The sequence below is a fragment of the Acipenser ruthenus genome, chromosome 20 (genome assembly GCF_902713425.1).
Source record: "Acipenser ruthenus chromosome 20, fAciRut3.2 maternal haplotype, whole genome shotgun sequence".
NCBI classification, from domain to species: Eukaryota; Metazoa; Chordata; class Actinopteri; order Acipenseriformes; family Acipenseridae; genus Acipenser; species Acipenser ruthenus.
The window spans coordinates 15113468-15140273 of record NC_081208.1 but is presented as its reverse complement, the minus strand read 5'-3'; the positions used below and the strand labels follow the sequence as shown (position 1 = coordinate 15140273).

At 41.3% G+C, this 26806-nt stretch overlaps 1 protein-coding gene across 1 annotated transcript; it reads right to left on the bottom strand.

Annotated features, from left to right (window-relative positions):
• Nucleotides 1-3778: 3778 nt before the first annotated feature.
• LOC117963023 (C-type lectin domain family 4 member F-like) lies at nucleotides 3779-25110 on the bottom strand. Its single transcript, XM_058993551.1, has 6 exons — nucleotides 25005-25110; nucleotides 21284-21400; nucleotides 20530-20817; nucleotides 10138-10289; nucleotides 6579-6691; nucleotides 3779-5852 (listed from the first exon to the last, which is right to left on the bottom strand). The coding sequence occupies exons 1-6, from the start codon at nucleotides 25099-25101 to the stop codon at nucleotides 5660-5662; spliced, it is 960 nt and encodes a 319-aa protein (XP_058849534.1). The 5' UTR covers nucleotides 25102-25110; the 3' UTR covers nucleotides 3779-5659.
• Between the last annotated feature and the right edge of the window lie 1696 nt (nucleotides 25111-26806).

Below are 26806 nucleotides of genomic sequence, written 5' to 3'. Positions count from 1 at the left end.
ACTTCTTTTTTTTTTTTAAAAACAACTGCAACGTTGTTTTTTTTCCTGGGGCTGAGTTTCATTTCTATCAGCTGTACACCTCTGTGATTTAGTATCTTTTGAAGCATCCCTGTAAGGGGAGCCTGTATTATAGCTAGGGCTTCGGGTTTCATTAATCATATTTTTTTATGCTTATTTTTAGCTATTTTCAATTTTTATGTAAATCTTTATTTTGGAGGGGGGCTTTTGTTTTTTGTTATATTGTATGAAATTAGTGTTTTTGGTTACTTTCCAAAGTGCTTGAGCATTTTGTTTTTTTGTTTTTTCTGTCAAAATATGTATAGTATTGACTCGACAGTACTTGCACACTTAAGTTGTACCTTCTTTCCTTTTCTGTCTTCCACAACAAAATCCCTCTGGTCACGAGCACATTCTTCAGGGGTTTTTGTGTGTACGCATTTTTGTACATTTCGCCACAATTCTGTTTTAAATCCTCCGTATCTTAACTATAATACAGCTTTAAATCCTGCTAACAAGCCTCCCTCCTGATTGTAATCTCGTTTTAAATCTCTTACGCTGAGTCTCCAATAGAAATGTAGGAATGTGCTGTCACTCAGTAGTTGGGATGGGTTTAAAGTATTCAGAACGAATCAATGATAGATACAAGTCAGGAAGGCGGGACATTGCCCAGCAGCACTGAGAAATGCATTTATTATTATTTTTGTAATAGGTTTTATTTTTTAATGGGAAAAGGGTAAAGTTAACGTGAATTGATTAACCATTTGCACAGTTTTTCCGGTGTTTATTGGCTATCCACCGGTTTCTTTTTTTTTTCTATCGGTTAAAACCGAAAATCAGAAGCCCTAATTATAGTATGAGTTAGTGAACCCATCATCTCTGCACCTACTACAGCTAATATCTCATAATCCATTGCAGCTGCAACTTCATATTTCCAGTGTTGTGGAAACTGTGCAGCCACTTTGACTTGTGACTTAAGATGGCTAAAAACGCTTTGAGATTCTGCCTTCATACTCGCTACACAGCTGTGTTCTGTGATTCTCTAGGTCAGGTTTGATTGTGGGTGTCGCACAAAAAAAATAACCCCTGAGAGTAATCTACCCGGGATGCTTTGATTTTATTTTTCCACAATCACAGTATGTAGTGTTGCAAGGCTAGTGCCTTCATCAGTGTTATTGAAACTAGAAGAGACTGAGTCAAGCAGACAAGCAGTGTATGTATGTGAAGATCACAACCGGGATTTACAGTAACATACGATCTGTGTTTATTTACATGCTCGCTCAGCTACAAAATACAAATCTCATTAGCTGACCTACATAGCTACACGTAAATGCTGTGTGCATACACAACCAAACACATACTCGCATATTTGTATTTCCACTACATGACGTACTGCATTTTTTAAAGGAAATGCCAAACCAAATGCGTTTTATATCCATTTCAAATTCATGACCTCCGTGACAAAATCGTATCTGTAAGCTGCCCCGGATTCTTCTACCTTCAGAACAGTGGCCCCATGGCCACAACGTCGGGATGTCCACCCGACCACTGCTCCAAGGATCCCAGTGTAACCCAGCACCGACCCACCATACACAACCACACACAATGCAGTACTTGGTAAAAAGGTATATACTTTATTAAATACACAATTAAAATATTGACAGTGCAAAATATTAAGTCCAGCCTATAATAATCTCCCAGCCCCTGGCCTAGTAGCGGTCTCACCAGGAAACAACAACAACGAACCGGGAACCCAAACCCTGAGGCTGCTTAAGTTTCAGGAGCTCATTTCCAAAGGTGTCCCAGGGGGACAGCAGCAGATACAGGGTTAAGAGGCACCAGGAGACTGGCCAGGGTCATTTGAGACAAACTCCCTTCTAAACACAGGAGAGAAACACTCTTCTGTACAGTGGCATGGAGGGGTGATTTATTTCAGATCTCATTGATGCAATGGTTTACTTTGCAGGATATCTTTTTCATATTTAAGAAGTATTTAAATGTCCTTAACACTCAAATATATACAAACATTGGGACTGATTTTAAAGCTTGGAAACTCATTCTTGATGAACTATCTGTAAATAAAGCTCTGCAAAAACACATTCACGGGGGAAAGAGAGACATTTACAAAGCAGATTTATACTCTTGAAATAGAGTGAACATTTACTAAAAACCAAGCCCATAGTCCACATGCTTGACACAATACATAAAATAGCAAAAAGGGAAGATAAAAATGTTTTGAAAACTTAAGTCCTCACGTTATCCACTGTGTTGCAGTTTCACAGACTGGCGCCCACACGCCTCCCTCTCTGCAAACAGGCTGATTTCTCAAAGCTGGGGAGTCATCAAAGTTTGTTCAATTATATTTTGCAAGGTTAGTGGTCAGCAGGTTTTCAGATTTTTTTTTTTTTTAAATAAACACAGTATCACACACTTATTATTTTTTTGTGATTGTCTACAGTTGTGTAGCATTTACTGTTTTTTTTACCACACATATAAAACATGCATAAACTTTATAGATTTATACTACAATTGCAGTAAACACACATACTGTAACATTAACAACATGTAGGCAACAGCAAGCAGTGTTGAACTAGATGGGATGTCTTTTTGCAATACACAGCCCTTGTTACGAAATAGAAAGGGGGTCCTAATTCATTACATATAGCAGCAGATTTGTCTTTTTGAGATTGTGAATCTACAAATGTATCATTAAATATATGAATGATTTAATATACAGACATGAGTGCAAGGGCGAAGCCAAGACATTACTCCGGATCTAAGTGTGAGAGAATCGGCCTTCGTCCTTTCACTCAGAGCCACACTGTTCATTAAGTCAGGATGTCACTGGACACTGCTGCTGGTTTGTTTGATCAGCAATACCATTAATTACATTGTGGTTTTGAAAGTAATTATCTTTAGTTAATAATGAGGACTCATACCTTATAATGACCAGGGCTTGAAGGTTGCCAAGTCTAACTTAAACAGGACTTGGACTTGCTTTAGAAACTGTTTAATGTTAGACTAGTTTTGAAAAATCAGCCTTTTGCATTCAGTTGTGCAAGATTGTGGGGCGGCAAGGGTGCCTGTACCTTTTAATGATGTCAGAATAGGTGCTGAAGATGTAGGAGAAGGAGGAAAGCACAACAACGAAGGTGCGTCTGAATCACAACACTTTATTATGAGTCTCTATAGAAATGCATTCAATTATATAAGCAGCCACTATAACACTGAACATGGATATTACCCAGATTCTAGAGGGAGCACAGGCGACAGGAGTCTGTCCTGCAACAGTAGGTCGCTTCGGGGAAGATCAGCTGGCTCTGTGTTTTATCCTCCAAGTCTCAGTCTTGCTCGCTAACCCACCTTTTTATCTCCCTTACTTTCTCTCTTATTTGCATCCTTCTCAGGCACTATCTCACGAAAGTGATGAATTGTCTGAGAAGCAGCAGCAGCAGGTTGCGCTCCTTTCAATTATCTCTCTGGATTCACATTTCTCTAATATGAATGTAACACCCCTCAAATCATAAGGCTAGTACTACAGAAAGAGCATAGATATTGTTATAGCTGATTACACCACTGAGGGAATTGCACCCCCAGAAATAGTTTGAGATTCACCAGCCAAAAAGAGTGGTAAGAGGGCTTAGCTGTAACCCCCTGCTCGCTAATCAAGGAGGGGCGCACAACACCACCAATAAAAACGAATTTCAATTAAAACAAGGTTCTTTGATTCAGGAGAGAGGCAGTGGAAGGTAATGAGAGATGAAGAGAAACAAGGCAGGTATCACGTTCAGCAAGTTTATTACACACACAAGGATAAAATACATACGAGAGCACATTAACACAAATGGTTCTCACCAGGCTATTGCTAGATTTTGCCTTAAATCTTAAATTGCAGTCAATTTACAGTCATATCAAATCCCAAAAGCGCAGTCATAAAGCAAAAGAAACATATTATTAAATAGAAATAACAAATATACAAACAATTTCAAACAGCAGTGAAAACTCCAAATACCTTCTGTGCAAATAAACAAATCTATAACCACTACAGACAAGCAAAATCAATACTAATTACCCACAACTACAGTATCTGCACATCCGGGGAGGATAAAAAAATAATAATAATAATTTAATACAATACAGCAAGTTATGCAACCCAGTTTCCCCTTTAAAAAAATCAGAGACAAACCCAAATATCTTAATACAAATACATACAATATAGTAAAACAATAAGCAGCAGCATACACACCAATCACAAATTACAATGCACTAAAACTGTAACAGAGGTAAACTCTCGACCCAGTACAAGCAGAGATTTTCTTTACATAGCTAAAAGCGAATAGCAAATATGAAATATAATTTACATAACGTCCAAAACGTGTCACTCGAAAAACTCACCGCACCAAACACCCTCTGAACACCTTCCAACAGGTCTCTTATTCCGGTCGGTAGTAACTGTGCTTCTCCTTAAGAACACCAAAGTGTCACGCTATTAAAACCTCTGCTCTGGTCTGGTCTGGTCCGGTCTGGTAGTTTACCTCGGGTCAAGGGGGCCCCTTTCCACTCCACTTTACAGCAATCACAGGACAAGAGCTCACATCACTCCTGTCTTGGAGGCCTTGCACTGGCTGCCTATCAGGTTTAGAATTTATTTTAAAATTTTAATGCTGGCATATGAGTCTCTTCATGGGCTAGCTCTGACTTATCTGTCAGATCTTTTATCTTTTTACCCTCCCACTCGCAACCTCCGCTCTGCTGATCACACTGTTGTGTATCCCTTCTGCTCGCCTGCGCCTTCTGTTGCTATGCCCCAAATCATGGAACTCTATTCCACTAGAGTTCAGGGACTCGGCTTCTTTGAGTGTTTTAAAGCTAATTTAAAGACTTCCTTTTTTAGAAAGGCGTTTTTATGATTGTTATGATTGTTTTATTTCCTTGTGCTTTTTTATGTATAATCTGTTTATTTATTGCTGTACTATTAATTGTGAAGCGCTCTGAGATGATTGATTTTAAGGGCGTTATACAAAATAAAGTTTATTATTATTATTATTATTATTATTATTATTATTATTATTATTATTATTATTTAAACGCCGTGGTGAAATTAGAAAGGACAGACCACTGGAGGAGCAGGTTGTAAACCAGCCAATGACATCACTTGGCTTTGGTTCGCTATGACAACTAGGGCTGGAGACAGAAGTCATTCTTGCTGGCCAATCAATGCACTCGGGGAGGGGGAAACGCAGAACCGAAACAACCGAAAAAAAGGAAACACAAGCGTCAGCGAGTGCAATCAAATCAGATCAAACTTAAACCAATAATAAATCAAGCAGATGTTTATAGAAATAAAAATCATAAAGTCAATTCTAATTTAATACATATAAAAACACTGCGTGAAAATAAAAAAAAATAACTAAAGGATAACCAAGATGCCTATTAGATCAACATTACCTTGAATATGTTCAGGATTAACTGGACTGGGCAAGCAGTCAGTAACTCCTTTATTTTACAAGAACAGGTGCTACCTCTCTTGAAAGCGCTCAGACATTACATCCATCAAAAAGTTCAGTTCTCAGCAAGAAACAGTTCAAGTCAATTATTATTATAAGAATATTAAAATGATTAAAAGCATTAGATGTTACAGTTGTTTTGAGGGAGGGAGGGATTACAGATATCGTGGTTTTATAATCGCTGCCACTGTTTCACAAATCCTTTGATATGAACCCAGAGTACAGGAAGCATCGTACCAGCCGGGTGTGAAATTTTTATACTTAGCAAAATGAACACAGTCTTCCCCCAGTGGATCTTCTCCAGTATAATTGTCGGGTTCTACACCATCCTCCCTTTTGCCCCAGTATCTGAAATATTAAATGAACACAAAGTGTGATTAAAGCTTGCTTTAAAAATGCAATATCGTTATATCGGTTACTAATTGCATGAAAATGTAAAGTTTAAAATCCTTTTGCATGAAACACACATGAATTGGACTCCAGTTCCAGGTATCGTTTTCTTCATCACTTTTCCTAGGATTAAGTGCTTTACAAGCCCAATAAGGGACAACAAATGAGTTCAGAATGTAACCCCAGCAGTTTACACTGAACAATCCTCACGAGACAGGCACGCTTTAGGAGGACTGACCATTTCACTTTTTAAAGTTGAAGTCGCGTATGGTCTTTGCATTGCAGTTTGTGCATTAAAAGGCTGAGTGTGGCATGAGATAATGAGATGATATGAAGCACATCCTTGGGTGTAATAACCGAAGGGGGCTATTTTAATGAGCTAAACAGTGGCGGACCTAAAACATATATGGACCTCATTTCACTGTATTAATAAACAAGCCTATAAATCGCTTTGAGGGGAAAGCCCCAGCAGGATTAATACAGAGTACATCATTAAAATACTGTAAAACATGACATGTTTGTGAGCAAGACATTTTCACTACTTTAAGCCTCAGAGATAGCATACTGACTGCAATTAGTTTATTTACAGTTTATGTAAACTTTAGGCTATACTATCTGCAAGGTAGGTCATTTACTGTTTTACAGTAGACCTTCCTGAATGATTTCAGAAAGAGAATGACTCACGTTTCATTAGTATTTAGAGTTGTGTTGTCCACCCATCGCCACTGTCTTTCTATAGCCTGATCATTCAGTCCAATCCAGTATTCCTTACAGCCGGTCTGGCTCGATAAGAAATCCTAAACACAAAACACACCTTTGACTCTTCAGCAGTGTTAACCCTGTCTGTATATATTCTTCATGGAGTATTTCTAGTGATTGATGAGTACCCTGTTAGATCCTGATTCTCCTTGGATAGAGAACTGTTTGCTGTTTTTGAAATCTCTTTCCCTCTATATATACATACATACAGTAGCAACGGAATTTGTTGATCTTCCACCTATCCATATGTAGCGGGTGCTGCTGATTTTATTATATTCAGTGAACATTAGGGCTTGATTTGCTAAAATACCCTGATTTAGATGCTTAATTAGCGTAGCTGATCAACACCATCAACAGGTGCTGTTGATTGGGCGATTAAGAAATGATTAGCTTACCTTTAAAAGTGCCATAGCGTTTGTCATTTCAGAGTAGCACACACTTTCCTGTCTCTGTCTCTCTCTCTCTCTCTCTCTCTCTCTCTCTCTCTCTCTCTCTCTCTCTCTCTCTCTCTCTCTCTCTCTCTCTCTCTCTCTCTCTCTCTCTCTCTCTCTCTCTCTCTCTCTCTCTGTGTGTGTCTGTCTCTGTGTGTCTCTGTGTGTCTGTGTCTGTGTCTGTGTCTGTGTCTGTGTGTCTGTGTCTTTCTCTCTGTCTCTCTATCTCTCTGTCTCTGTCTCTGTGTCTGTGTCTCTCTCTGTCACCCTGTGCGATTCGTTGTTATTTTGAAATATTTTTAATCACGTCTTTAATTTTAGTTCCGGTATTTGATAAAGATGTTTGAATCCAGACTTACCTGAGGTAATGTGATTGATTGTTTAAAGGTTTGTGTAGGGTGGGTTTATGTACTGTGTAGGTTACTGCCCGCCTGAGGTATTGTGATTTTATAAGCATTTCTATTGTACAATGGTAGTAGCGTGCCTTTGGGGAGATGCTAACTTTTGTTCTTTTTTTCATAGGATAAAGAACGCTCCCCACTGTTTTTCTTAGATAGTGTTAATACGGGTTATTTTTTTTAAATATAATTTTAGCAACGCTTGCAAACCAATTGATAGTTATTTGAGATAATATTGCACACAGCTGATTCACCATTTGCGTATAGCATACTTTATAGTCTGTGGATTTTTGTGGAGGCGGTGCACTTCCTGTTGTTGGGATAGCGATAGAGTCACTGCAGGGTGTTTTAGTTTTGATTTGTTTGGTTGAGCACTGTGTGTGTGTTGTGTTATTCTTGATTCAGGATAGTGATAGTCACTGCAGGGTGTTTTAGTTTTGATTTGTTTGGTTGAGCACTGTGTGTGTTGTGTTATTCTTGATTCAGGATAGTGATAGAGTCACTGCAGGGTGTTTTAGTTTTGATTTGTTTGGTTGAGCACTGTGTGTGTGTTGTGTTATTCTTGATTCAGGATAGTGATAGTCACTGCAGGGTGTTTTAGTTTTGATTTGTTTGGTTGAGCACTGTGTGTGTGTTGTGTTATTCTTGATTCAGGATAGTGATAGAGTCACTGCAGGGTGTTTTAGTTTTGATTTGTTTGGTTGAGCACTGTGTGTGTGTTGTGTTATTCTTGATTCAGGATAGTGATAGTCACTGCAGGGTGTTTTATTTGTGATTTGTTTGGTATTTGGTTGAGCACTGTGTGTTATTCTTGATTTAATTTTGCACTTTTGATGATTTTGTAGTTTTCAGTTTATTTTTTGTTTTTCATTTGCGTTTGTTTCACTGATTTTGTTTTTATCTGTTGTGATTGTTCACTTGGTGGCTCTATCGCCCTCCTGTCTTTTGGTGGTGGGCTGCCTTCACCGATCTCCACAATTACATACTATCTGCTGGAAGCTTTATAATTGCATATTATTTGTTTGTACTTTTATGACTAAGTATTATTGATTTGTTGATTTATTACCTATTATAAGAGATTGTTTTGTTTTTTTTATCTGTGTTTATTTGAAGGGTTCTTGTGTGCGGGGATTATTTGTATTAAACTGTACTTTTGGGAGTCCCCCTCTCCTATATATTAAAAGGGGGTGGCGTGGTCGGGTATATCCATAAGGTGGCACTACACATATATAAAAATGAATACGGTAGATTAATTTCAGTAATTTGTGCTGAACCAGTTGGCAACAATGCCTGTGACACTTGTGGGACAGATTCCCTGAATATGATATTAATACATGAATGTGTATTAATGATATAACTGGACTAATTAATGAAACTGCTGTGTCTTAAGAAAAAGAGCAAACTGCTGTGTCTTAAGAAAAAGAGCAAACTGCTGTGTCTTAAGAAAAGGGCCCCTTGGTTCCTGGCAGGAATACTGAACTGAAGATGACCAGGGCTAGGAGGGGGGCACCTGGACTGGGGGAGGCTGAAAGGACAGTGAAGAGACCGCAAAACTGCAAACACAAGCGGTTTGGTGCAAGGAAGACATAAAATATAGAAGTCAACAAGTCCCAACTGCAACAACAAGCCATTGGACAAAAGGAAGCAGACAAAAGACAAATCTGTTATCAGACAAACCAGTCTGGGTCTGCTGTACACTTACAACCACAGTATCCAAAAGAAACTGTGCCCTGCTACCTGCGCAGCTAAAAGATTCAGTGAAGAGGACAGAGCGGACGACCGCTGTTGTGGATCCTATACCGAGGACTGAAGACTTTGCTGCAGCTGTTTGTTGATTCTATCAAGAATTCAAAGCTTTGTTGCCGAGTTTGATCCAATGTGGAATTGAAGACTTTGTTGCTGAGAGGAGAGTTTTTGTACTGGACACTTCAACAGATTTGAGTTACCAAACCAGCGGACCAAAAGTCTAAGCTTCAAGGAACCGTTGAGTATAATTCCAGTTGCATTTTCCTTTCATGGAACTAAATTAATGGTAACACATTCACATAGAATTGAGCTGTGATTAATTTAATTTACACACTTTGCATGTGAAATAACTTTTAGTGAAACTTTATGAAGTAACTATAAGTAATCTACCTCATATTGTTGTATGAAGAATTTATTTAAAAGTAAACTTGCCATATCTTTAATCTATATACCATTATGTGTGTGTGTGGGCGTGTATGTGTGTGAGCAAGTTACTAGCTACGTCACAGCTTGCTTGGGCTGATGAGGTTGCTGCCCTGTGTGTGAGGAGATAGGCGGTGTCATATTTCAATTGCCCTGCTAGCCGCATGAATGCAGTGAAAGCTTTTGACTTGTGTTTTGTTCTTAGAGACTAAGAGATTTACTGTCTGACTTTTCTGATTTCTGTTTAATATTTGTGTACTTAACAAAATACTACTATTTATTAAACATTCCTTGTGTCTAGCGCGTGAATGTGTGTTCATAGTAAATCCTCGATCTTTGTAACACGTCAATTGAATTTTTTTAATAAGAGAACTAATCAACCCAGATAAACTCTGAATTATCAATTACTGAATTGTTCCTACACACTGTGATGTCAGACTGTGCAGCTCCATTAGGATCTTTGTGAAGTTGATTGCGATTCTGTACCTGCTCTGCCTTGCTCTCTATAATCACCAGGTGCCCCCCCATTGATGCACAGTTATCACGGCTGGAGTTCCAGTTCATATTATCAGTTGAGAAGTAGTAGCACTTTCCATTGAACCTCATCCACTTCTCTGGACACAGATTACAGTTGCTGTCTGTAGAATGAGAAAGAACATGTATGCATTAATGTATTCATCCCTTTAGCTCTCCAGGATGTAACCTGTGAGATGCATCTTATTCACAAGGTGGTCCCAGGGGGTAGGGGTTCAGGGGGGCTGGCAGCCCCACACATAATCCAGTTACAGCTTCATGCTACACATTGCAAATGCACTTCTAATTGCATTTTAAAGTGTCAAATCCTTCTTATTGCAGAATCATCATGTACAATTACAACACACATTACCAGCACATGTTTCTAATGATCTCAAGTCTGTTTTGCTGAGCTCATTAGTTATGCTTTCTGGCAGACCTCTCCAATCACACGGTGCTCTAAATGCAAATGCCTGTTTCACACATTCCTGTGCTACACTAGAGCAGTGGCACTCAATTCTGGCTCTTGAGATCCAATCCAGTCCTGGTTTTTACTCCAAGCATGTTCTAAAACAGTTGAATCTGCTGAGATTGAACTTGCGAAGAGGCAGTTCACTAACTGAGGGCCTGCTTGGAATAAAGACCTGGACTAGAATGGACGTCGAGGGTCAGAGTTGAGTAGCACTGCACTGGAGAGAGGAAAGGTCTCAAGGGACAGTGTGGACAAACTCCCTGGTATTTTTAATCTGGATAAGCTTGGTCTGTACCAGTCTGTGGCAAAGTGGTTAACAGTTGCAGGTTAAAGAACAGACAGACAGTTGTAATCCCGATGCAAAGGTTTGTTTTATTTGTTTTTGTCCAGTGCCTGACAGCGAAACAAACAGTAAACAATAATGAAGGTAAGTAATACAGCGGCGTGTATTACTTAATTCATAATCCCCGGGTTTGCCCTGCAAATGATAGTCCTGTTTTTATTGTAACCCACACAAAACACATACACAAGTCTGTTAGTGCGTGAATTAGTGCTAGTGGTGCAAATACAGTTTATAGTGATACGAGTGCAGTGCTGTTCCGGGTTTGTGCTGGCTTCTGGCGATAGTTCTGGAACGTGTTAGCTGTCTCGTGAATACAAACAAACAAATAGTCAGAACAAGACAAACACTCACAATTTTCACCAAAACACAGGTCCTTCCAGCTCACTTCTTAATAACCAAAAACGAAGGAACTGATTACGATTCTCCGTCCCCCTTATATGCTGTCACGCATGACCCCTTGGTAAACGAATGCAGCTGCCTTTACAATCAGTGGCTGCTACATTGTTTCTCTACCGGGTTCTTGCAATGGAGTCTCGCCTTCTTCCAGACTGGCCGACTTCCCGACCCGGGAATAAACTGTCAGGCCAGCCCATCAGAGGAACTCTGTCCTCGCTGCTTAGCGCCCTCACAGGTCAGGAGGAAGATTTACCACCAAGATATATTTCTGTCACATGATTTTATTGATCTTTGTAATATTTATGCTCCTAATTTGGGCAGAGAACAGATTTTATTTTTTTTAAAAATCCGATTTTAGGAAAGTGTGATCCAGAACATTTTATACTGGTGGGTGGGGATTTGAATTGTACTTTAGATTTTAATTTAGACAGAAATCATGATGAACCCAATTCCCAATCCGTCAGAGAGCTGACTGGTGTGCTGACAAAATTCAATCTATCTGACGTCTGGAGGAACTTGCACAACACCTCTAAACACTATGCTTGGATTAAAATAAGTAATGGTGACATATCTGGAGCACGGCTGGACTGTGTATACACTCAAAAGCACTGTCTCAATAGAATCATTAACAGCAGTATTCACCCCACGTCCCTGTCTGATCATCACTTCATCACCACAGTTTTCTGCTTACCCACTGCACAGTGCACTAAATCTTACTGGCACTTTAATATTAAATTATTATAAGACATTCAGGCCCAAATTTATAAAGGGGAAAAAACGACCGCAAAACACATGAAGATGTGTTACAAGCTCGAAATACATCACCAGGACAAAGGAATAAAATAAGGAATGTGTGGTGGCTTCTTAATAAACAAATGCACCACTTCAGAGTTTGTAGTCTAGGTTGCTTATACATTATTATTATTATTATTATTATTTATTTCTTAGCAGACGCCCTTATCCAGGGCGACTTACAATTGTTACAAGATATCACATTATTTTTACATACAATTACATTCTTTTTTACACATTATTTTTACATTCAATTCCCCATTTATACAGTTGGGTTTTTTACTGGAGCAATCTAGGTAAAGTACCTTGCTCAAGGATACAGCAGCAGTGTCCCCCCACCAGGGATTGAACCCATGACCCTCCGGTCAAGAGTCCAGAGCCCTAACCACTACTCCACACAACCGTATCATCCAGTTACTGTGCTTCGCATATTAGTTCAACTTCTTATTTCGTATAGAATAATTCCAGGCGTATAGACTTTTCAAACTTCAGAAACAACACGTTTTATTTACTTACATCCATGGCAGTCAAACGGGTGGATAATCCTTCCATTGTACAGCAATATGTTCAGCAACAATAACTCCATACAACTCCATATGAACAGTCTTATATCTTCTTAAATTCTTATGTAGTTACAACTCTCCTATTTCTTATGTATGTCTGTATTTCTGACTCTATGTATGATTTTAAAGCATATCTGTATGGTCTATAATACAGCTACATTATTCATATTTGCCTACAACCAGCCCTACTGTATTTGCTCTAGCTACAAACTAACTGCGTCATCTGTCTCTCTGTCCATTTTCTTTCAAACTTGAATTTAACAATACTGCCTGAACCAGTATTGTTAAGTACCAGATGCCGTATTACAAAACATCAATTCTGTAGGCATTACTAAAATAACGGTGGAGGATGAGCCCTCATTGTATTACATGTTGTGGCAGGACAGGGCCCTGCCTGTAAATAATATTGTTTTGTGGTGATTTGGTGGTGGTTGGCAGGGATGGGGTTAATTTCCTATCCCTGCCAAATTGCATGTGAGAATGTGGCTAGAGCTAATTGAATCACTGATGATAATTAGGCTCCAGCCACAGGGTATAAAAAAGGGGAAGAATCCTTTGTTTGGTGGAAGAGTTTTTGGTGAGTGTTTGTGCTGTGCTGCTGTTATTATTTTGGAAACTTTGTAGTCATATTTTGTTAGTAGTGAAGGTGAATGCCCAGCCTACGTTGTTTTTGTAGTTTGTTTAAACCTTTTGTTTTGGCCCTTGAGCCGGTTATTTTGTTCCTGTTTATTGTGTTTGTTACTTGTTTTGTTAACCCTTTTTATTTAGCTTTGTGAGCAGTGTTTTTGTTTGTACAACCTTTTTATTTTGTGCTTATTAAAGATGTGCAGCAGCGCTTAAACTACAGCTGTCTCTGAGTCTCCTTCCCAGCCGATACCATCTGGGCCCGCAACGCTACCCTGTCACATATGGTGTTAGGTAGGATAGCGCCCCCTAGAGACTCGGAGTGGGACTGTAGTTTAAAAAAAAATGGGGAGGAAGAGCTGCAAGAAGCAGCAGAAGCGGCAGCAACCGCAACCACAGCAGAGAAAGAGATGGTGGTCCCGGGTGCCAACTCAGTTTGGACACCTGAACTGGGCGGCTGAGCAGGAACAATGGAGGGCTGAAGGGGCCCTGTCACAAAGACGGCCGGAATGGGTGGCATCAGACCAGAAAGAAATACACAGACAGACGGTGGTGATGAGAAGCTGAGTGCAAATGGTAGCACTCAGCGTTTATTAACAAAATAAAAGGTTTAAACAGAACACAAAAACAGGACACGGCACTTGAGGCCAAAATAAATAGACAAACAAAAATGGACTAAAATACTTAACAAACGGTGCACGGAGAGACAAACAAACACGGTGAGTACAAACACTTATAGATTATTTCACTTTACTTTAACGTTTCTCCTTCTCTTTCTCACCCGTTCTCCACTCAAACACCCAACCCCGTGTGAGTGATACGTGCACCTATATATACTGTTGTGCTGGGATTCAATTACTAATTAATTATTCACTTGAATCCCAGCACGTGAATTAATTATGTGCAACCTTGTGCTCACATATTATATACTTTAAATGCACGTGAAGTGATGTGCAATCCCGTGCCTAAATACAATTATACATTTTTAAATACACGTGAAACACAGACCTGTTTATATCCCTTGTACCAATGACTATACACCAACATTTACACACGCGACATACAACACATAACACACAAATGCACACAGGGGTGGGGCACATTGCCACAGGCCCCCATGTGCGACGCCTGTGGCGAGTTCAGGCATGACAGGGAGGACTGCCCCTACGGTGATCCCCAGTACGAGGAGGCCTGGAACCAGGGCCTGGTTGGAGACGCTGCCGAATAGTTCTGGGCAGTCGACCACACCCAGGTGTCCTCAACGCCCAGGACTGAGGAGCCTGAACGTCCACCGCCCAAGCCTGCACCAGCAGAGGAAGAGTGCCTGCTGATCATACCACCATCACCCGAGGAGATCAGCTGGGAGGCCCTCTTCCGCACTGTAGAGGCTCCCTGCTGGTGCCCCATCTGCGGAGAGCGGGGGCATTCCCCACTCAACTGCCCCCTGCTGCACCCATTCCCACCAGCAGAGGGAGGATGCCTGCTGGTTCCATCTCCGCCAGCAGAGGGGGCATGCCTGCTGGTTCCCCCGCTGCAGCCAGAAGGGCAGAAGGGGAGGAGCCCCTGCCGCCTTCGCAGCTAGAAGGGGAGGAGCTCCTGCTGCCTTTGCCATCAAGAGGAGAGGAGCAGGAGCTACCTCTACCTCCACCACCACAAATGGGAGATGTGGAGCTCCTGCTGCCACCTTCATGGCCAGGGACTCCCCTCCCGCCACCGCCATTGCCTGGGGATGCTAGTTCGCCATCGCCTGGGGATGCCAGTTTGTCATCCCCTGGGGATGCCAGTTCGCCATCGCCCGGGGATGCTAGTTCGCCATCGCCCGGGGATGCTAGTTCGCCATCGCCCAGGGATGCCAGCCTCGCACCACCCAAGGATGCCTGCCTCGCACCGCCCAAGGATGCCTGCCTCGCACCGCCCGAGGATGCCTGCCTCGCACCGACAAAGGATTGGATTACCTGGGGCTGCCTGTTGCTCTGCATCACCTGGAGTTGCGTGCTGCTCCACCTCGCCTGTGGTTGCCGGCTGCTCCGCATCGCCTGGGCCTGCCTGCTGCTCCGCATACCCTGGGGTTGCCTGTATCTCCTTTGCATCTCCTAGGGTTGCGGCCAGTCCTGCTTCGCCTGGGGTCACTGAGGGTCCTGCTTCACCCGGGGTTGCTGAGGGTCCTGCTTCGCCTGGGGTCGCTGAGGGTCCTGCTTCACCTGGGGTCGCTGAGGGTCCTGCTTTGCCTGGGGTCGCTGAGGGTCACCCGTAGCTTCCAGAGGGTCCGCTGCCGCCATCACCTCCCGAGCATCCGCTGCCGCCGTCGCCTCCCGAGGGTCTGCTGCCGTCGTCGCCTGGTGTCACTGCCAGCTTTGCTTTGCCTGGGGTCGCTGCGAGCCCTTCATGGCAACAGGGAATACTTTGGCCAGAGCCCCACAAAGGGGAGCTGCCAGCTACGAAGAAGGGGGGGAGGTGAGGAGACCACCTCCACCACCCCTGTGCCATAGCCCGGCGCCTGGGTGTTGGTTCCCTCAACCTGGGCTCCCAGACACCCAGGCTGCATGACTGGACCTCTGGTCGCTGGGCCTGACTCCCAGTTCGCGGCAGCTCCGCTCCCACCTCTGCCTGGGGCTGCAGCCCACTGCTCGCCTGTCTGTGCTCCTGACGCCCCATCCACTACGCAGGCCTCGGTCTCGCCAGGAAGGCGCCGGACTATGGATTATCTCTTTGTCATGAGTGACCCCGAACCAGCTATTATGTGTAGTAAGACATTGGATCCCTTTGCATGGAGCATTTCGGTGGCTAGGGTTCACGGTTCATCAATTGATTCAGATTCAGTCATATTAAGTCTGCCCACTGATGATGTAGAGCAAAACAGATGCTGGGTGCCTGCTGATATGAAAAACAGTGAGTTTTGGCCTCCTACTGTGTTCTGGATGGATGGCATACCTCGTAAGGTGTGTCTATGTGAACAGCAGGAAATGCATGAAAGAAACATGTACAGGTCCAGAATGATTGTGAGAGGTACAGAGTTAATCCTGACTCATGAAATGAGAAATAATCCTCTTGATATGTGTGAATGTGACAAGCCATGTCCAGCCTGCAGTCATTTAGTAAGACACTGTCAGATCTTGATTGAATGTGATGATTCTGAGGGACTTTCTTTCTCTCATTTGAATGTAAATCCAAGGGATGTAAAAATAATTGAATGCATGGATTGTGAAGGGAAAGGTCACCTAGTGAAATGGGCACATCTGGGCAAATTAGAATGTGAGGAAGATGTCCCTATTAAGCGTGTACAAGTGTCTTGTAGGTATAAAGTTAAGGCCATGGCGACCCACACCTGTGACGCAAAACGTTGGATAAGGGGACCTGTGGTGGTATTTGCCAAACCAACTAGAGATAAACCAAGAACAGAAGTGGAGTCCTGCTGGGAATGAGCTGAAACATTGGACATGGACTGGATGATTTCAATATATTAATGAAATGTATGTGTTGTAACCATTTGTACTACAATGCATGTGTTCTAACCATTTGTAGTGTTTAATAATCTGTGTTTAGTGTAAAGTGTTTAATAGTCTGTAACAAATATAGTAAAATGCTATGTATATTTTCTATGTAAAAACCATGTAGTAGCAACAGGTACAGCCTCAAGCAGTCTCTTATCAAGATAGGCACGGCTCCCAGAATTGAGTGCCAAATCTCTGTTAACACATTTCAGCTTGAATATAGAAAGTTGCTGTACTAAATAAGTGTGTGTTAATATGTTTGTTTTAAGTAATACAAACTGTTGTGGTAAAAAGGACTAAAAGATTTACAAAGGACCAGTACATTATTTGACTGGTTAGAAAATAAAAGCTTGTAATTTAATCTTAAGATAGGTTTTTAAGAAAGGTAAACTCTAGGTGACCTGTCTTCTCGAACTTTCTACAAGCCTACCTTTGGAAAGATCATTGCTTGGTACAAGGAGGTATACTTGGCATGAAATGCAGGGATCCTCTTATCAATAAACTTACGGCATCAAGGCCAGAATTATTTCTCGTCTTAGAAGAAGGGGGGTTAGAATATAAATGGACTAATTCCAATATATATTAAAATAGTTAGTTGCCGGGCAGAGCAAAAGGTGTAGAGGTAGGGAACATTACTAAAAACATTAATCACTACTGAAATTGGCAAAGAGAGAGGTGTCTCAAGCAAACTGGTTTTAGCCAGTTTGTGAACAGCTAAAAAATAAGAAGTCATCTTAAGTTCAGCTAAGTTCAGGCGGTCAAGAGCTTATAGGAAAGAAATGTTACAGCCTTACAACTTAAATAGAAACAATTCGATTTTTCACAGGGAGAAGCTCTATACTAAAAAGACATAGGATGGAAGTTCCCTATAATACCTGCTAAACACACACCTGTAGGGAGAGAAGGAAACTAATTTGAAAAGATGAGATGATATGAGGGAATATATTTTTAGGAGCCAGGTACGTATAATCAGTATAATCAGAACTGTTGGTGTTCAAACAACACTCATATATTCAAACAAAATTATTGTAATACACACATAAAAAGTAGTAAGGTAGCAAGGACCTTGTTAACTCTGCTTCACCTAACTTTTCAGATAAAGGAGGGGGTCGAGATGTGAGTGGATGAGATCATGGTCAAGTGTTTTAGACACGTGTTATTGGCATATGACTCCAATTAATTGTGAAAAGTTAGTTATTTGCCAAAATAGATAAGAACTGTCTAAAGCTAATTAATGATTGGATTTGATAGAAGTCTTCCCATGTATTCCAATGGAGAGAGAATCTTATAAAAGCCTAGATCTCTCACAATGAGGTACCACAATTCATACCTTCTCATAGTAGCAGGGTGAAGTGGTCCAACTTCTGCAGACTTCAGCAATTAAACTGAACTGTTTGATCTTCTCTTTGAAGACAGTTCTATTCTTTCATTTACGCTACTCTCCCTTGTAATAGGAGGTAAGCATATGTGTGCTGCGCACAAGGGGGGGGTGGGGGTGGGGGAAATGTGGCAGGGCAGGGCAGCAGCGCTTAAACTACAGCTTCCTTGTCTCTGAGTCTCCTTCCCAGCCGATACCATCTGGGCCCGCAACGCTACCCTGTCACACATGTATATGAGACTTTTTCTTTTGTGCGCCTTGGAATATCGTTCCTTTTTTTCTTAATCTCCACTGTTCTTATATAATAATGCCTACACTCTAGAAGTAAAGGCTCTCATTAGAACCTTGCTTTGCCTCTGTGGGGAGACCTTTTTAGGTGCTTCTAAGAACCTTTTTTTACATGGATTTTATATTCTCTATTTGCAGACTTTCTTTTTTGTCATGTAAGCAAAACAATACGGTATTATAAACCGCAATTTACAAACTGACTTGATCAGAAGGGTTAAAAAATTAGCTTTTTGCAAAATGTTATTAAATGTTTCTTTGTCCTTGAAAACAATGTCTCCTTCTTGCTGCAGACAAGTCTCCCACATCACCTTGACTTTTATACAGCCTACTGTCTGACTGCGGCAAATTAACGCCTGCTTTACAGAGTTCTTAAAATAATCAAGCAAATACGAGGCCCGCAATTACCAGCAGACAGAATATTTAATAGACCTCATTTGCAAAATCCCCTCCCAATTTTAGCGGTTTCGTAACGCCCCAGAATTACATATACATATACAGAATTACACATGCATCAAGTGCACAGAAACATTGCTCCCGCAAATCACATCTTAATTGCGTGTTTATGCCATTGTGTGTGTTTTAGAAATCCCATCCAAGAATTCAAAACCATCAGCACCCGTTTTACGGTCTGAAACATGCGCAATCCTTTTATAAATCCAGGCCTCAGTTCACAATGTTCCAGGACAATTGGAGAAGAGAGAAGAGCCGTTTCTCCAGTTTGAGGCAGTGGTGGGACGTGGGGAAAACTCAAATTAAGATTTTCTACCAGCAATAAACCCAGAACGTCACTAGACAAATGAATGCAGCGGACAGCCAGTTAGATATTGAGATTTTAGAGATTGAGAGACCGCTGGTTGGCCACAGAATGGAGGGGACATATCGCAGCCTGAAAAAGAGGAAACCGCTCCTGATCAAGGGGTCGCTGGTGAGAGCAAGATTCATTGAACTAAGAGACATGGATGCCTCCACAGCCTTCTTTGGCTTGGAGAAGAAGGTATCTGAACACAAGCAGATGCTGTTACTGAGGCTGCCCAGGGGAGAGAGGTCTCCAGCCCTGCGGAGCTTCGTAGGGCTGCAGAGGTTGAGAAGTGCAACCAGGAGTAGACGGAGTGGCTATTGGAGGGTCTCCCTAGCCTGAGGGAGGGGGAGCGCTGCAGCCTGGACACGCCTGTCTCATTTGGTGGGCTCACGACCGCCGTCACACAGTTCTCCAACAACACAGAACCTGGGCTGGACGGACTTCCGGCTGAGTTTTATAAACACTTTTGGAAATGTCTGGGAAGTGATCTGCACAGGTGCTGAAGGAGTGTGTGGTGGAGGGAGAGCTACCCCTGAGCTGCCGCAGGGCAGTACTGACTTTTGTTACCCAAAAAAGGAGGCCTATCTGAGCTGAAGACCTGGCTCCCAGTGTCGCCGTTGTACTGTGATTATAAAATCCTCTCCAAAGCTCTGGCCAGTAGTCTTGGAGAATGCTTGAGCCCCATGGTGCACAGAGACCAGGTGTACTGTGTGTCGGGGTGCTCTATATTTGATCATTTGTTTATAATCATATTTTTTTTTTAATCTAGGCTGGTGTCACTTGACCAGGAGAAGGCTTTCAACAGGGTGGACCATGGCTTTTTATTCTGCACCCTGGAGGTGTTTGGTTTCGGTCCTGTTTTTATCTGTTACATCAAAATTGTATACTCTGATATTTTTAGCTTTAAGATTAATAGCAGTCTAAGTCAGCCTTTCCCAGTAGAGAGATGGATCAGACAGGGCTGCTGTCTGTCGGGGATGCTCTACTCGCTAGCCATTGAACCGCTGCTACACCAGCTGAGGTATTGGTGTTGAATTTTTTTTTCTGTTTCTTGTAAACAATTTTCTTTTTGATGTTTTCAATAAAGGGATTTTAAAAATTAAATCTTTTTCTTTTATTTAAAAAGAAAGTTTTTCTCTCTCTCTCTCTCTCTCTCTCTCTCTCTCTCTCTCATCCAGTCTGTTGATGATGATGGGATTGTATAGAATTCACAACTCACCCTTTGAAGAGCCTTCTTTGAGAGGACAGTATTTATCCAAGATCGATGATTTCACAGAAAGCTCAGTATTGTTCTTTCTTAATTCTGAATTTTCTTTTTGGAGTCTGCTATAGTTACTCTGCAGCTCAGAATGAGATCCAGAGAGCTTGCTATAGTTACTCTGCAGCTCAGAATGATTCTTGTTGAGGTTGCTGTAGTCTCTGCTCAAGTCCTGGAGCTGATTCAGTAATGATGAATAATTTGAGGACAGGCTGGTGTATTTCTCAGGGTCTTCTTTAGTTTTGAAGTCTGAGAAAAACAAACAAGCAAATAGACAAGCGTGAATTACAGTTTTGTTCAGTTGAGTGCACTCAACCAGCTTGTTCTGTACATGTTTAAAGCTGATTAATCAGTTCAGTAAATCTGACTCATGCTTCACATACTGGTCATGGGAAACTGGTATCTGAATGCTCTTTTCACAAGTCCATTTATGTGAATACAAGTTTGATATTCATGACACTTTCCTTGAGTTTCATTGAAGAAGCCAACATCAGTTTAGAACAGTTTCATGGACTTTAAAATGTACTGAATCAACCAAAGGAGAATAAAACTGAATGTCAAGCTTTATTTAATTCATCAACTTGGACTTTTAAAAAACAAAACTTTTAATCAGTTGTTTGTGAAATGGTCCCATTGTGAGGTGATGATTAAGTTAGAGAATACCACACAAGCAATTTGAAACCCTGCTAACAAGCAGCAGTGTGTGAATACTCACGATAGACAGCGAGGGCGATGATGGCAGCCAGTAAGAGACAGCACAGGATGAGGAGGACCAGTGCAGGCCGTCTGTATGAAGAGGCTTTGCCAGCAGCACTCACAGGCGGGGTGGGGTCTGAGGAGAGAGAACACAGCTCAGGATACAGTACACAGTATACTAAAGAAACTTTCTGAAGTTATAACTTCAAGTTAAACTTAAAGCAACGCTAAACAAGGCTTTATGAAATCCATTCCCTTACCTCTTACTGGCTTTAAATTATTACTGCCCAGCCTTTAAAGGAGAGCTAACCAAGGACTGAAAATCCATTCTCTTTTTCACTGAGGACAGTTTCTAGTTTTGAGAGCATAATCTGCAAACACGTGTGGTATCTGCTTCTTCCCCTGGCTGGAATTCACGTTGCTGTTTGAATCGGTGTTGAAATAGGTAAGTGGATTGTAGTTCATGTGTTTGAATCGTTGCTTGCTTAGGTAAGCAGCCTGCACTTATATCATTTTTTTAATTTTTTTAAAGTAATTAAGTTATCCAAACTGTGTCTGGGGACGTGTTGAATTGTGAGGTTGATGCAAATTTAGTGTAAAGTGAACGGCGATAGCTTTCTATTGTCCTCTAACTAGGGGGCGTGTGTGTGAGTTCTGAGGTGTCCTGCATACATATTGAGAGCTATAATCCTGCAATCAGTTATTTAATTTCATGTATTATGGTACTATCATGTATTATGCACTTTCCACACACAGACAGACGGTGGTGATGAGTAATGCTGAGTGCAATGGTGGCACTCAGCGTTTATTAAACGAACGGAGACAAACAAACACGGTGAGAACAAACACTTTACGTTTTATTTTGCTTTTCTTTCTCCTTCTCTCTCTCCTGTTCTCCACTCTCGAACACCCAACCCCAAGTGAGTCAAACGTGCATCTATATATACTGTTGTGATGGGATTCAATTACTAATTAATTATTCACTTGAATCCCAGCACGTGAATTAATTATGTGCAACCTTGTGCTTGCATATTAATTACTTTAAATGCACATGCAGTGATGTGCAATCCCATGCCTAAATACAATTATACATTTTAAATATTCGTGTTACACAGACCCGTTTATATCCCGTGTACCAATGACTATACACCAACATTTAACACACCACACGCAACATACAACATATAACCCACACATGCACACAGGGGCTGGGCACATTGCCACAATCATGTATTATGCATTTCTCTGTATTTTAAAGTATTATGGATTTTCTTGTTGTTACTCCATCTTGTAAAGCGCTTTGTGATGGTGGTCCACTATGAAAGGCGCTATATAAAATAAAGATTGATTGATATTCCACGCCTCCTCTATGTGTAGAATTCCTGTGTCAAACGTTTCAATGGCCGGGGACTCATCTGCATGTTAGCTTCACATTGAGCTCGGAATATAAAGATTTATTTTGAAAAACAGATTTATTTTTCCAGGTTTAATTGCAGATGACAAAAGATGTATTTCGGATTTATCTGTTGGCTAAATGTTGACTCGCCAAATAAAAAAAAAAGGTTTAAAGACTGAAGCATGTTTTGTTAACATGTTTGCATTAAGTGAAATCTGAAAAAAAGAAACACCTGGTAAAATATTTGTGCTTTTACATTGGACGCTCCATAATGTGAGCGATACATATGTATTATACTGGCATGTCATTAGGAAAAAATGAAATCGGTCACATAATGGCAAAAGTTAGTTTAAACGCGCTGTTTTGTACCCTCATTTCATAGAGAAGCTCAAAGGCAACTTTCTTATAATGGAGGACTATAGTCTGTAGCGCATTCATTTTAGAGTGCTTACGTGGAAGGATTCATACAAAAAACCAAAAACAAAATAAATAGTTAAAATAAATTTAATAATTAATTGTGCTGTAACAACTTCGTCTCGGCTCCATTACCCAAACAGTCCATAATCCCTGGTAATGCCCGCTGTGGAGGGTCTTATTGCTGACATAGAATATTGTAACGGAGTGGCTGCGGGACAGAGCTGAGCAGAGACAGTGCTGCAGCAAAGAGCAGGGGGCGTGGCTCCTGGACTCTGTGTGTGTGTGTGTGTGTGTGTGTGTGTGCGTGTGTGTGTGTTGTTGTTTATGCTTATTGGTTGGTTTCTGTCTGTGTTCCTGTCGCTTCCTTTAAATACCTTCATGTGAATAAATGTTTCACAATGTTTATGGCTGTATTAGATAGTCAGTCTGCTTCATTCCAGTCCTGTGTGGTTAATTTAATAAAAAGAGCTCTGGCTCATTTAAATGCTGTTTCCTCACCTTTCTTTCACCGCCATTACAATATCATTGACTGGACATCTTGTTAGACTGTCATAAGATTGTAGCAGAATGAAGGGAGGCCAGCATGAAGCTAACACAGGAAGAACCTACGAGATCTAGAGCGGCTATTTGAAACTCAGTGGCTATGTAGTCTTCCTGTATACTGAACAACTCAAAATCAACAATACACCTTTTTTTCAGGTTATTTCTGGAAAGAGGAAGCTACAAAAAACAAGCAAAATTGCAAATTCAGCACTCCCCCCCCCCCCCCCCCCCCCCCCCCAAGAATAATTAAATGTTTATTTATTAATTAATTTATTTATTTTCAGAGTCTGGGATTCCATTTTTTCAGCTTTACCCCTCTGTAATTTTGTAGATTTTGAATAGGGGAGCATGTATTATGAGTTTTAGTTCACCTACTTTCTTTGTTTAAAGAGAGCTATTTAATGGAAAATCCTTTTTAAATGTCCTGTGCATTGTAGTGTGAAGTCTTTCCAAATTACCCGTATTACTTGTTGATATATTTGTATGGCATATAAGACATAGGCACTTATCCTTCACTGTAGGGAACACAAATTCACTTTCCCATTCCGCATGCAAATAATGTGTCTTTTGTTTCTTTTTAGATGGAGCAGCTGCATCGCTCAGATTTAATGAATAGAAATCTATGAATAAAGATCAGTTAAAATGAAAGCTACTTCCATAACACTTTCCAACAGAAATCAAACAAAACTCTTCAAGCCTGGAATCTTACTGCAGAAACTAAAAACTAAACACTGGTGTCCCTCTCCCACATGACCAATAAAGACAAGAGGACGCAGTGATAGAACTGCAGAGTTATTTAGTGCAATTGAAAACGAAGCCAGATGCACAAAGTATTTCATGCATCTCAAAATAAAAATATAAACATTATTCTTTAAACTGCGGTGAATACAAAACAATCAGTAAACCTGTGAGATCGACTTTCAAAGTCTCAGAGATCGACTGGGTGGAGACCCTTGTTCTAAATGATCTAAACAGAAACAATGGAGAATGATGGAGAACACACATAATAGGATATTCCCTTATAAAAGTTTACCATGGTGCATTTGCAGGGTCATTGTGCAGTTTTCCCATGGTAATACTATGCATTCACCATGACTTAATCTGGTTTGTCATGTTTTGATCAGATAAGAAATAAAACATTCTAAAAATGTAGATGATATTAATTATCCCTCCTACTTTAACAAAACTATATTTTCCCTCAAGATTAAGTTGCTGAAAAAAGTACTGGAATAAATAAAAGCACATGTGAAGCAATATGTATTTCTTTAGCTTCTGTTACTTGTACAAAAAAACAAAACAACAAAAACCGTTCAGTGAATGGTTAAACTTTTAGCAGTAGTAAAGTGAAGTGGGACACGTTTAAATGTGACCCCTAGGTACTTACCCCCTTGTTGTGCACCTGCTCTCTTGCCCTGGGGTTGGTTTATTGTGGAGTAAACATCCTCCGAGGGTTTCTGCAGCACAGTGTAAATGCCATCCATCTCCTTTGCTAGTGCTGTAGAGAAGTGAGGTAAAGAGGAAGTTCTGACTTATATTAACAGTGCAGACTCTGCAGGGCTGGACAGAGGCTAGAGGAAGTGGGGATTCACATTTAAATCTGTTACCGCTGCCCATCTCTGTAGCTATTGTGCTGCATGAGGAGTGAGCTACAGAGGACTCAGATAGGGGTTTAAAAGGTATTACAAATGGAATCTGTGCCATTCACTTTCAATAGGGGATCCAAATCCAAATAAACTAGCTGTTTTCCCCCATCGTGTTGCCGATTGTAGATGAAAATGTACATTCAGAAAGGAATACTATTTAATCGTCCTTATTATAATAGCATACCTTGACCCAAGTAAAAAAAAAAAAAAAAAAAGTTATGACCAGCAAAGAAAAAGTCGATATAAAGTGCTCAGAGAAGTGATCTAATTCAATTCGAACACGCTTTCTCATTATTATTGTTTGGTACTGACGCAGTTGACGGACCCCCCTGTACTAGTGTATGAACTATCCTTTAAGCCCGCCGCACACAACCTGACTCAAGCCGTCCTGACTCATCTCATCTGAGTATGCACAGATTCTGCGATCAGTTGTGCTCAGTTTTGGTTTGATGTCACAATTGAGTTTCCATTTCAAGTCGAAAATAACCATCAAGGTATGGGACATTGCCGTCAGGCAGTAGGGATTGGCTGAGCTTTATGTCAAAGCTGCCGATAGGCCTCCTCACAAGCTGCCGTGTAAGCCCGCCCCCCTGGGAGCTTACTATACGCAACGCCCGGAGAGCCACTTCCTCTTTTGCCTTCAGCCTCAGTAGCGGTAGGACTTAGAGTTGTTAACTGATTGTACTCAATAAGCTTAGGCTTGAGAAGCTGGTTTATCCCCTTCTCCGAGTTTATTTCAGTTATACTCTTCGGAGTAATTATTATTATTATTATTATTTTAGGATTATATATTGTTTTTACATTATATATTTCCTTCACGCTTTGCTTCGGCATTGTGTTTCTTCGTGGTCTCCCCGTCTTTCCTCTGTTTATTATTATTATTATTGTGTTTTGGGTTTTTGTAAAATATTGTGTGTAATATATATTGTTTATATATATTGTATATTTTTTGTTTAGGACGCGTGTTGCGTTGGCCTTAGGCCACGCGCATATCTGCATCCTCGGTCTCGCTTAGGCTAGACCGTGTGTGTGCGTGTAGTCTGCTCTGCAGTCTTCCTTCCCCACCGTGGCGCGTTCTACCCGCCACGTGGTAATTGTTTACTACACCCTCTTGCTTATATATTTATTCTGTATATTGCTGCAGTGTCCAACAAAAAAAAAAAAAAAAAAAAAAATTCCCTTTCAGTATACAGAGGAAGATAACCACCAACGTCCAAAATCCCCAGCACCATCAGGTAAGTATTGCACAGCATCAGACACCGTACCAGCACTTAGCGTCTCCGCTTGGCGGGTCAGCTGACGCGTAGGCGTCTGTGCTAGCATTCCACGCTCGGTACCTGCGCTTCGGCGCTCGCGCTCCGGCGCTTTTGGTGTAAGCGCTTCTGCGCTTGGTGCAGCGCTTCAGCGCTTTGTGCAGCGCTTCTGCGCTTGGCGCTTAGTGCTTCTGCACTTGGGGCTCGGTGCTCGACGCTTCAGCGCTCAGTGCTCGACGCTCGGTGCACGTTCCATCGACGCTCGGTGCTCGACGCTCGGTGCTCGACGC

What these genes read in the sequence shown, in the direction of transcription:
- LOC117963023 (XM_058993551.1), bottom strand. Translation starts at nt 25,101, where the DNA reads ATGGATGGCATTTACACTGTGCTGCAGAAACCCTCGGAGGATGTTTAC. An exon ending in CATCGCCCTCGCTGTCTATC is followed by an intron (nt 20,818 to 21,283) that starts GTGAGTATTCAC and finishes TGTTTTTCTCAG; the next exon opens with ACTTCAAAACTAAAGAAGAC. An exon ending in CAAAGAAGGCTCTTCAAAGG is followed by an intron (nt 10,290 to 20,529) that starts GTGAGTTGTGAA and finishes CTCATTCTACAG; the next exon opens with ACAGCAACTGTAATCTGTGT.